Source organism: Oncorhynchus keta, chromosome 24, assembly GCF_023373465.1.
Source record: "Oncorhynchus keta strain PuntledgeMale-10-30-2019 chromosome 24, Oket_V2, whole genome shotgun sequence".
NCBI lineage: Eukaryota > Metazoa > Chordata > Actinopteri > Salmoniformes > Salmonidae > Oncorhynchus > Oncorhynchus keta.
Window position 1 is genome coordinate 33,479,447 of NC_068444.1, and position 12,348 is coordinate 33,491,794.

General features: G+C 43.0%; 1 protein-coding gene across 1 annotated transcript in view; it reads right to left on the bottom strand.

Moving 5' to 3' along the window:
- Nucleotides 1-1,148: 1,148 nt before the first annotated feature.
- The window catches only part of spata20 (spermatogenesis associated 20), a 63,538-nt gene continuing 52,338 nt past the window's right edge, over nucleotides 1,149-12,348 (bottom strand). The window contains exon 15 of the mRNA XM_052478177.1: nucleotides 1,149-2,196. Within this exon, the coding sequence (XP_052334137.1) occupies nucleotides 2,026-2,196 (171 nt within the window). The 3' untranslated portion in view covers nucleotides 1,149-2,025. The remainder of the gene's footprint in view (nucleotides 2,197-12,348) is intronic.

The window sequence follows — 12,348 nt, forward strand, 5'->3', positions numbered from 1 at the left end:
CTCACAAACTATTGGCTGAGGATGGAAAGAGAGAGGCAGAGAGGAGAACAGGCGTTTGAGGAAGAGAAAAAAAAACGAGGCAAAGTGACAAAAGGGTGACAGAAGCCAATCTGACAAGTAACAAGTGAAGTCAGGACATGACATAACTAGAACAGAACACAGGGCCTCATCATCCTTCTCTCGCTCTGCATCCCTGGTCTCCCTCTCCATCATCTCCCTCCCTCTCTCTCTCTTTTCCCATCCCTCTGCTCCCTCCCCTTGTTCCTCCACAGATGCACTCGTCTGCCAGCATGTGTTCTTTCATTCTGTTGTTCTCGTGGCCCACGCCATCTCTGTTGGGGAGGGGTTTGGCAGAGAGAAAGAAGGGATGAGAAGTGAACGAGTGTAGATGGCTCAGTGGAACCGTTGTCCCTCATTCTTTCTTTCTCCTACTCTCTCTCTCGGGGGACAGGAAGATGGGGGTTGTTTGACCCAACGGTTCTCGCTTATTTGGTTTTCCTTCCTCTCCTCATCTTGTTGTTTCCTTCCTTCTGTCTTTTTTTTCTCCGGTCTTTCGTTTCTGCCGCTTCCAAAGCCCAGAGCGGGACCTCCAGAGACGAGCTCCCTCGCTTCAGCCTCCAACATCCCCGGACCCATCTGTCTCACACACACACACACACACACACACACAGTTTACATTCCTCAGTATGAATCCTAGAGAGCAGTGAGACAGTGAGAGATGAAAAAAAAACAGTGTCCATGTGGGTATTTATAGTACAGGAGTCTGAGGCGCAGGATGGAGATAAGTATTACGGACAGGGGACTCTTCTCATAGGCTGCATTCCTGTTTACATTGGTTGAGGAGAGATTGGCTGTATGGGCTTCTTAGGGACGCTTCACACAGTGACATTCCAGGATAGACATCACACTAAGTGGTCCATTATCAAACATGAAGGGGGGGAGAGGGGGACATGGAAATGTATGGTGCTTCATACTTCAGTATCGTAGTAGCCAAAGTCAGACAAGGTGGGGAGTCGGAAGAGCAGGATATGGAGAGAAGGTGCCTTTAGCCTCCAGTGTATATTTTGTTTACTTTTCAGAGTCGCGGCCCTCTAGTTCCACTTGATGATCCATCATCCCACACATTTAGTAAACACAGAACAGAATAATAAGAGTATTCAAGTACTGTTTATTTGCAGAGTTAGAGCTGTAGAGTGTTCCATACATCGTATGCATAGTCTATACATCTACGGGTCTTTATACTATAGTTTGGGCGTCATAGCATGCTAGAGGGCATTAACAGGCTACGGGGGTGAGTTATGGAGAGAAAAGGGCAGTTCATAGCACATTCAAGCACGCACACGCGCACACGCTTCTCCTGTCTGCTCCATGCAAGAGCTTGTGTGATAATATCAGCAAAGGAGAAGAACATTCTGTATGAGTTCATCCATAAAGAGAGTTCTCTACTACATCTTCAGACCAATTCCTCAATGCATCCCTGGAACACTATCTATCAACATCTACTAGTGGAGGCTGCTGAGGGGAGGACGGCTCTTAATAATGGCCGGAATGGAGTCAATGGAATGGTATCAAACGTGGTTGCCAATCCGGCCATTACTATGAGCCGTCCTCCCCTCAGCAGCCTCCACTGACATCTACACACAGTTTATTAGTGTACTGCTGAAGAACTGATACGGCCTTTGCTTGGTATCGCTTTAGTAGGTCTGTGACTAAGTTATGCAGACAACTGCTGTTATTGGAACTGCTGGCTTGTGACTCCTAGAGATTACGCGCCTCCACATCTTGATATACGTGGTGGGTCCCACTATCTACAGAGCATTTCGACTGGGCCCTTATGGCCAGGGAGAGTATGGTTACTGTAGGGTTACAGCGGGATGTGTTATACCTGCTCTGCAGGAGGTTAAACTAAGGTAGAGGTGGAGGTGAGCAGGGCAGGGTTAGGACTGGGTTAGCTGGAGCAGGTTAGGACAGGGTTCATCTGGTCCTCTCTCCCTCTATGTCTCTCGCCATCCCTCCCGCTCTTCTTTACTCTAGCAGTAGCCTGCGTAGCTCCTGTGGGTCTGTGACAGGCAGGGCACAGGTGAAGTCCTCACACACGTATGCTGTGGCACTGCCACCCTGGCAGGTCAGGGAGGAGAGGATGGGTAGACGCTGGTACAGATAGCCCTCTGTCTCCCCATCAGCTAACATCAGGACCTGGAGAGAGAGAGAGAGAGAGAGAGAGAGAGAGAGGCAGACAGAGGAATAGCAAATGCTGGTATATATTGTACACACAAGTGTACTTAAAAGGGTACAGACGCTCGTCACTGTTGTGGTACCCTGTTAGGTACAACCATTTAGTTATAGGTACATAATTGTACCCTTGCAGTTTGTACCTTAAAAGAGCCAATAGTGTACCTTGGGGTACGAGAAAGTACCATTCTTATATGTAGTTCATAGGTACAAAAGCGCACCTTTAGAAAAAGGTAAACATTTGTTTTTAGGTTACCACCAAAGTGACAAAGTCGTTCCTTTTATGTGGCAAAAATGTACTTCTAAACATTATTGGGGGTGTTGTTCTTACACTGTAGTGTATAAAAACGTACTTGCATATTTCCCAGGGTGTCTTTCAAGTGAATTTCTTTGTTACCAGTACCACTCACGGCTGTTTGCTAGTAACAGAGACATGGTTGTTGCATTAAATGGCTTTAACCCCTTAAGCCTTCACCAAGTGAGTGCCTAAGCAAATGTTTTATCATTTCAATTAAACTCTTTATGACAAGAAATGTCATAGAGTGCCTTCAGAAAGTATTCACACCCCTTGACTTTTTCCACATTTTGTTTTGTTACAGCCTGAATTGAAAATGTATTCAATTGTGATTTTGTGTCACGAGGCTACACACAGTAACCCATAATGTCAAAGTGGAACTTTGGTTTTAGAATTTTTGACAAATTAATAAAAAATTAAAACCTGAAAGGTCTTCTGTCAACAAGTCTTCAAACCCTTTGTTATGGCAAGTCTAAATATGTTCAGGAGTAAAAATGTGCTTCACATATCAAATAACGAGTTGCATGGATTCACTCTGTGTGCAATAATAGGGGTTAACATGATTTACTTATGACTACCCCATCACTGTGCCCCACACATAAAATGATCTGCAAGGTCCCTCAATCAAGTAGTACATTTGAAGCACAGATTCAACCACAAAGACCAGGGAGGTTTTCCAAAGCCTCGCAAAAAAAAGGCACCGATTGGTAGATAGGTAAAAACTATGGTCCTTCTGTAGCTCAGTTGGTAGAGCATGGCGCTTGTAACGCCAGGGTAGTGGGTTCGATTCCCGGGACCACCCATACGTAGAATGTATGCACACATGACTGTAAGTCGCTTTGGATAAAAGCGTCTGCTAAATGGCATATATAAATAAAAAAGCAGATTCTGAATATCCATTTGAGCATGGTGAAGATATTAAAGGGCCAATGCAGTAGGGCTGTACCCAACATAAAAAAAATGTTGGTCCACTGAGTCATCCTGACCGAGAGTTATCCAATCGATTGGTCGAAATGTTTAAAATTATATTTTCCATATATAGACATACACACCCTGTGTGTTTGAATAAACCAACTACATATGTACTGAGCTTGTCTGATGCTTTAAGCACACTGCTTGATGAAATAATTAAGACATACAAATGACTCAGGAAAGCGCCCGGTGGTCACAGTGTTGGACAAAAAGGACAGCTTTGGGCCTGTGTGACTGGCAAATGTTGCCTCGCTCTCCTCCCTACTGCAGCGAAAAAGCACCGCAAGTGTTTATTGCGCTGTCCGTGCAACATAATTACAGCCATTTAAGCTAAGTTTCTTATTTGTTTCCGACAAAAGTTCTGTTACCGAAATCCCTAATTTGTCTATAAAATACATTCCCTATTCCCTAATCACATCGATACATTGTTATAACCAAACTCTGAACATGGTAACGTCGACAGCAAAATGGATGCGTACGACGTGAAAAAACTCGAAATGGGCGAATGTTCACTGGTTGCTCAGGAGGGAAAGGGAAAGTCAGATCTATGGAAGACATTTGACTTAGTTGTGGAAACTACTGGAGATAAAGAAAATGCTGTTAGATAACAATATCATTCGTTTCTGACCATTTGAAACGGTGTAAACAAGACTAAATAAATAAGAGAGTGTACCAGAGAGTCTGTTCTAACAGAAAATATATATATATATAAAATATTTATTACGGCAGACTAAAGACAGTATCATGCATTTGTGAATTAAGGTTCATTTATTGTTTAGGCCAATTATTCAAAGCTCCCTTTGTTATTTAATTTGAACACTAAAATGCCTGATTTCATTTCAAAGCATGTATGTCTTGAATGCTGTGTGCTCTTTAATTACTTGTTACTTTTATCTCTTATTCTTATCTGTATTTTTTGGAAACTTCATTGTTGGTTAAGGAGCTCGCAAGTAAGCGTTTCACTGTGAGGTGTTGTATACCTGTTGTATGTGACTAATAAAATGTGAGTTGATGGCATATATAGGCCTAAGTAAGTCACAGTAATATTACTCAACAGGATGTGCTCTTAGGCCTACTGGTGATGGTTACACAAGGCTACGAATGACAACAACATTACTGAATATTATAACGATGATCATAATAATACTAATTGAAATGAAAACAATAAGATGGAGATCAAGAGAAATGAGGCTATAGGAGTGAGAGCTGCGTACATATTATGTTTGACAAACAGGTGCTGTTAGATAACAATATTATTTTTCTGCCCGTCTGGAACAGTTTGAACGCTAAATAAATGATGAGTAATACCAGTCTGTTCTAACGAGAGAGAAAAAAATGGGGAAGCTGTTATTACAGCAGAGCAAAGATTTAAAAACAGAGAAATCTGTGAAATTGCTTTATCCAACATTATGCCATCGCATGAGGCTTGGTGCTCACGGAATCATTAGGATATTAAACAAACACTGAAACAGGCAACAGAAGCAAGATCCGTCTTATTTCTAAACACATACAGTCCAATCAGAAAGTATTCAGACCCCTTCCCTTGTATACATTTTGTTACATTACAGCCTTATTCTAAAATGTATTTTTACCTCATCAATCTACACACAATACCCCATAATGACAAATAAAAGTCAGAAAAACCTCATTTACACAAGTATTCAGACCCTTTGCTATGAGACTCGTAATTGAGCTCAGGTGCATCCTGTTTCCAATGATAATCCTTGAGATGTTTCTACAACTTGATTCTACAATTCAGATTGAACACGATTTGGCAAGGCACACACCTGTCTATATAAGGTCCCACAGTTGCCAGTGCATGTCAGAACGAAAACCAAGCCATGAGGTCGAAGGAATTGTCCGTAGAGCTCTGAGACAGGATTGTATCGAGGCACAGGTCTGGGGAAGGGTACCAAAACATTTCTGCAGCATTGAAGGTCCCAAAGAACACAGTGGGCTCCATCATTATTAAATGGAAAAAGTTTGGAACCACCAAGACTCTCCCTAGAGCTGGTTGCCTGGCCAAACTGAACAATTGAGGGAGAGGGCCTTGGTCAGGGAGGTGACCAAGAACCCGATGGTCACTCAGACAGAGCTCCAGATTTCCTCTGTGGAGATGGGAGAACCTTCCAGAAGGACAACTATCTCTGCAGGACTCCAATTAGGCCTTTATGGTAGAGTGGCCAGACGGAAGCCACTCCTCAGTAAAAGACGCAGCACAGCCTGCTTGGAGTTTGCCAAAAGGCACTTAAAGACTCTCAGACCATGAGAAACAAGATTCTCTGGTCTGATGAAACCAAGATTAAACGTTTTGGCCTGAATGTCAAGCGCCACGTCTGAAGGAAACCTGGCAGAAGGGACTAGCAGACTTGTCAGGATCAAGGCAAAGATGAACGGAGCAAAGTACAGAGAGATCCTTGATGAAAACCTGCTCCAGAGCGCTCAGGATCTCAGACTGGGCCGAAAATTCACCTTCCACCAGGACAACGACACTAAGCACACAGCCAAGACAACGCAGGAGAGGCTTCGGGACAAGTCTCTGAATGTCCTTGAGTGACCCAGCCAGTGCCCAGACTTGAACCCGATCGAACATCTCTGGAGAGACCTGAAAATAGCTCTCTGAAAACAGCTGTGCAGCAATGTTCCCCATCCAACCTGACAGAGTTTGAGAGGATCTGCAGAGAAGAATGGGACATACTCCCCAAATACAGTTGTGCCAAGTTTCTATCGTCATACCCAAGAAGACTTGAGGCTGCAATCGCTGCCAAAGGTCTTCAACAAAGTACTGAGTAAAGGGTCTGTATACTTATGTAAATGTGACATTTCAGTGTTTTATTTTTAATAAATTAGCCAAAAATGTGTAAAAAAAATAAATGTTTTGCTTCGTCATTATTGGGTATTGTGTGTAGATTGTAGAAGAAGTCAAGGGATCAGAATACTGTATATGGATGATGTATAAAGCCAGGCACATTTAACAGTTAGGCTATTGATTACAGACCTAATTAAGTTGGGGTTTGTTCTCTCCTCAATTTTCTTAGACCATTAGGCTAACTCCACTTCGCACAGTCACTAGTATTACTAGAGAACGCTGGATTTTTTTTAAACCTTTATTTAACTAGGCAAGTCAGTTCAGAGCAAATTCTTATTTTCAATAACGGCCTAGGAACAGTGGCTGTTCAGAGACAGAACGACAGATATTGTACCTTGTCAGCTCAGGGGTTTGAACTTGCAACCTTCCGGCTACGAGTCCAACGCTCTAACCACGAGGCTATGCTGCCGTCCCACAACGTCTGTCATTCCGTTGGACGATTTGGACGAACCCACTGTAATTCTTTCTTTTTTTCCCCAATAAATGTTACTCTGAAGATGTTGAAATATCTTCACGCCTAGAAAACAAGTCCATTTGTTTCACAAATTTTGAAACCTTACCAAACCATCTCTGGTATAGTGTCACCATAATATTTGAATTGAGGAAGTGTGATCATAATCATTAGGATATTGTGATCTAAACGTCCTCCAGCCTTCAGATGTGAGCTAAACAGTGCACTTGCACGTTAGATGTGTTTTAAGGCTATGGATGCAAAAGTGAATCTATCATTTTCAAATGTTTAGGTCAGTTGTATTCTGCATTGCAATCTATTAACAGCATGGGTTACATTAAATACGCGCAATATTTTTTTATTGATGAATTTGCAATATTCAAATCATACACAGAAAACATGAAGAAAAACATTTACTATGAAAGTTGATACATGATACATCTCTTGTACAGTTGAAGTCGGAAGTTTACATACAGTTAGGTTGAAGTCATTAAAACTCGTTTTTCAACCACACCACAAATTTCTTGTTAACAAACTATAGCTTTGGCAAGTCGGTTAGGACATCTACTTTGTGCATGACACAAGTACATTTTCCAACAATTGTTTACAGATTATTTCACTTATAATTCACTGTATCACAATTCCAGTGGGTCAGACGTTTACATACACTAAGTTGACAGTGCCTTTTAACAGCTTGGAAAATTCCAGAAAATGATGTCATGGCTTTAGAAGCTTCTTATAGGCTAATTGACATAATTTGAGTCAATTGAAGGTGTACCTGTGGATGTGTTTCAAGGCCAACCTTCAAACCCCGTGCCTCTTTGCTTGATATCATGGGAAAATCCAAATAAATCAGCCAAGACCTCAGAAAAAAAAATGTAGGACTCCGCAAGTCTGGTTCATCCTTGGGAGCAATTTCGGTTCATCCTTAGGAGCAATTTCCAAACACCTGAAGGTACCACGTTCATCGGTACAAACAATATTACGCAAGTATAAACACCACGGGACCACGCAGCCATCATACTGCTCAGGTAGAAGACACGTTCTGTCTCCTAAAGTGAAAATCAATCTCAAAACAACAGCAAAGGACCTTGTGAAGATGCTGGAGGAAACAGGTACAAAAGTATCTATATCCACAGTAAAACGAGTCCTATATCAACATAACCTGAAAGGCTGCTCAGCAAGGAAGAAGCTACTGCTCCAAAACCACCATAAAAAAGCCAGACTACGGTTTGCAATTGCACATGGGGACAAAGATCGTAGTTTTTGGAGAAATGTCCTCTGGTCTGATGAAACAAAAATAGAACTGTTTGGCCATATTGACCATCGTTATGTTTGGAGGAAAAGGGGAGGCTTGCAAGCAGAAGAACACCATCCCAACCGTGAAGCACGGGGGTGGCAGCATCATGTTGTGAGGGTGCTTTGCTGCAGGAGGAACTGGTGCACTTCACAAAATAGATGGCATCATGAGGAAGGAAAATTATGTGGATATATTGAAGCAATATCTCAAGACATCAGTCAGGAAGTTAAAACTTGGTCACAAATGGGTCTTCCAAATGGACAATGACCCAAAGCATACTTCCAAAGTTGTGGCAAATGGCATAAGGACAACGAAGTCAAGGTATTGGAGTGGCCATCACAAAGCCCTTACCTCAATCCCATAGACAATTTGTGGGCAGAACTGAAAAAGCGTGTGCGAGCAAGGAGGCCTACAAACCTGACTCAGTTACACCAGCTCTGTCAGGAGGAATGGGCCAAAATTCATCCAACTTATTGAAGGAAGCTTGTGGTAGGCTACCTGAAATGTTTGACACAAGTCAAACAATTTAAAGGCAATGCTACCAAATACTAATTGATTGTATGTACATTTCTGACCCACTGGGAATGTGATGAAAGAAATACAAGCTGAAATAAATAATTATCTTTACTATTATTCTGACATTTCACATTCTTAAAATAAAGTGGTGATCCTAACTGACCTAAGACAGGGAATTTTTACTAGGATTTGTGGAATTGTGAAAAACTGAGTTTAAATGTATTTGGCTGTGTACATAAACTTCTGACTTCAACTGTAGGCAGCACGATCAATTTATCAAATCAGTTATTGTTTCTTGTTCAAAGCGTGAGCAAAACCTGTCAAACGCAGACATTTCTCTCAAAACACAGGGATGACGATTCGCACGGGACTAGTATTATCAGAGGACCTTGGAATACTCCCAAAAACAGTATGTTATTCTGGCTGGAATTGTTACAAATGACTGACATGGCAGATTCGGACGGAACTAAAATGACAGGTGTGGTGTTTTGCGCTTGTGCACATAATTACATTACCCGACCACCCACAGTAAAACTAATCTCGTCCAAATAGGGTTTAAGGCAAGTGCTGTTTCCTCGTCTAGGCTGCCTCCGATGTATTGTTCTCAATCCCAATATGCTGGTTCATTTAGCTTTCCCTATGTTGCACAGAGCAACATAGGGAAAGGCGCCAATTCTACGGCGCACGGAAGATTCTGTTTCAGAAAAATATGGGGTACAGAAATGTACCATTATACTAAATGCACAGTAACTAACACATGCACAGTAAATGGTACCGAACCGTACCATGTGAGATTGTGTACCTCTGAAGGTACATTGTGTATTTTGACATTGTTGTACACCAGGGAACAATAAGGTACCCTAACCCTACCCTTCCGAGAATGTAGCCCTGTCAGAAGAGAGAAGGGGGGTGATGATAACAAGGAGGTAGCTTTTTCAATCAACAAACACTCTTTTTATCGACGAGGGCAGCTCTGCACTGTGCATGACTCACAGTGTGTGAGACTAGGGTGTGTGTATGTGTGTGGAGTTAGGGGGGGTCTGTTTTCCAGACTTCTCATCAGGAAGCGCCACATTCATATCGATCCCCTTTCCACCTCCCTGTGCCTCCCCCTCTCCCCGAAATAACTTCATAAGACTAGGGTCGATGCCCCCCATCACACCAGTTACAGTAACAAGGAGTGTGTGTGTGTGTGTGGGTGTGTGTGGTCACTGAGAGGCAGCAGAACATCTATGTTCCTCAGTCTGCTTCCTGTCAAATGCGTGTCACTTCCTTTAGCCTGTCAGACAATCTGGCTCCCCAAAGAGTGGGGGAGAGAAAGATGGAGGGAGAGAGGGATGGATGGAGAACAGGAGGACTCATGAGAAGAGGAGGAGAGAGAGAGTGACCCGCTGCTGACCTTCTACCTGAGGAATTGCGGTCGGTCTCTAGTTTATCTACATGGATCGAGCGTCTTGTTGCGGTCATGTTACTAATGGGCTGGTTCCATTTCAACTGCTAGTCCCTAACCCCTTGGCACTTCATAGATCTGACAGGATTGGATGGACATTAGAAATGTTGTCATTAACTCTCCCTCTAAGTAAAATGTCCTTTTTTTTCGGTGCTTATCCTCTCAGATCTGAGTGAAGTTACTGGGGAGTAGTGCCTAGTAGTGAACTTGGAACAAGGCCCGAGGTTTAGTGAGCAGTGGGCTTTAATACTGAGACGTGGCAGGACACTATATTTACAGAGCGAGAGAAAGAGCTTTTGTTTGGCATAACACCAAAATATGTTTTATTTTATTTATCTTCGGGGAACACTGGTGAGAAGTGTGATGGAATGTGGGCAGAACAGCATGACTGTTGCCATGGAGACGAAATAAGGATTTCCCCGGCCTGCTGAACCCTTCTACTGGACTCTGCTCTTCCTCTCTTTCAGTCTCTTCCTTCCCCTCCTTTCTTTCTTCCTTCCCCTCCTTTCTTTCTTCCTTCCCCTCCTTTCTTTCTTTCTTCCCCTTCTTTCTTTCTTTCTTTCTTTCTTTCTTTCTTTCTTTCTTTCTTTCTTTCTTTCTTTCTTTCTTTCTTTCTTTCTTTCTTTCTTTCTTTCTTTCTTTCTCTCTTTCTCTCTTTCTTTCTCTCTTTCTTTCTCTCTTTCTTTCTCTCTGTTCCACTCCCACCTCTTTTCTTTCTCTCTTCCTCACTCTTCTTCTCTCTCGGTCTCTTTCTTTCTTATCTGTCACGTGTCAGATAGCATACCTACTTCTCTATGGATGTCATGTTTCTATCTGTATCCAGTCATACACCTGGGGACAATACATGGCAAAGGCTCTATGTGAGAGTGTGTGTATAGTTGGATTCGTAGTCTGTGTGTGTGTGTGTGTGTGTTCTAGGTGAGTGAGTCTGTAGTTCGTTAGCACAGACGGCACAGTTGGCTGCACACAACAGCATTGCTAAACTCCCACAGGCTTCGTCCCCTCATACTCTGACTGACCCTGCTACCGCAGGCACGTACACCGCTGTGTTGCATTTGTGCCAAACTCCACTTCTTCCATGAAGTTTAAACCGTGCAGCGATATTATGAGCTGTCCCACCTGTGTGCGTGTGCGTGTGTGTGTGTGCGCGCTAGAGAACAGATGGCTCAGGCTTATGACACAGAGAGTAATAGAACTAACAGTGTAGCCTACCTGCACTGCCACAAATAAACAGACACATACACAGGAGCCCACTGCCTGTTGACACACACACACACACACACACACACACACACACACACACACACACACACACACACACACACACACACACACACACACACACACACACACACACACACACACACACACACACACACACTTTATGAGCTCCTGAATTCTGACACACCTGAGGAAGAGTGATGAGCATAACATCTCTGAAATCCTGGGCTTTGTGCAGCCATGCATGAAGAGATGTACTCTCTCTCTCACTCACTCACACTCACTCACTCACTCACTCACTCACTCACTCACTCACTCACTCACTCACTCACTCACTCACTCACTCACACACTCACACAGAGTCGAGGACCTGTTCAGTCACTGAAACAACCTGGCATCTGGACATCCCCGCAGGCAACACAGACGCCGCCTGACGTGTGGCGAACAGCACGGGCACACATGCAAAACACACACTCAGTCAGCAGCTCACATCACCGCAAGATACATGTATTAATGTAATATCTAACGAGAGAGAGGGTGAGAGGCCGAGGGAGAGAGACCAGGCGAGAGGCAGAGTGAGAGGTATACAGTGGGGAGAACAAGTATTTGATATACTGCCGATTTTGCAGGTTTTCCTACTTACAAAGCATGTAGAGGTCTGTAATTTTTTATCATAGGTACACTTCAACTTTGAGAGACGGAATCTAAAACAAAAATCCAGAAAATCACATTGTATGATTTTTAATTAATTAATTTGCATTTTATTGCATGACATAAGTATTTGATCACGTACCAACCAGTAAGAATTCTGGCTCTCACAGACCTTTTAGTTTTTCTTTAAGAAGCCCTCCTGTTCTCCACTCATTACCTGTATTAAATGCACCTGTTTGAACTCGTTACCTGTATAAAAGACACCTGTCCACACACTCAATCAAACAGACTCCAACCTCTCCACAATGGCCAAGACCAGAGAACTGTGTAAGGACATCTGGGCTAAATTGTAGACCTGCCCAAGGCTGGGATGGGCTACAGGACTATAGGC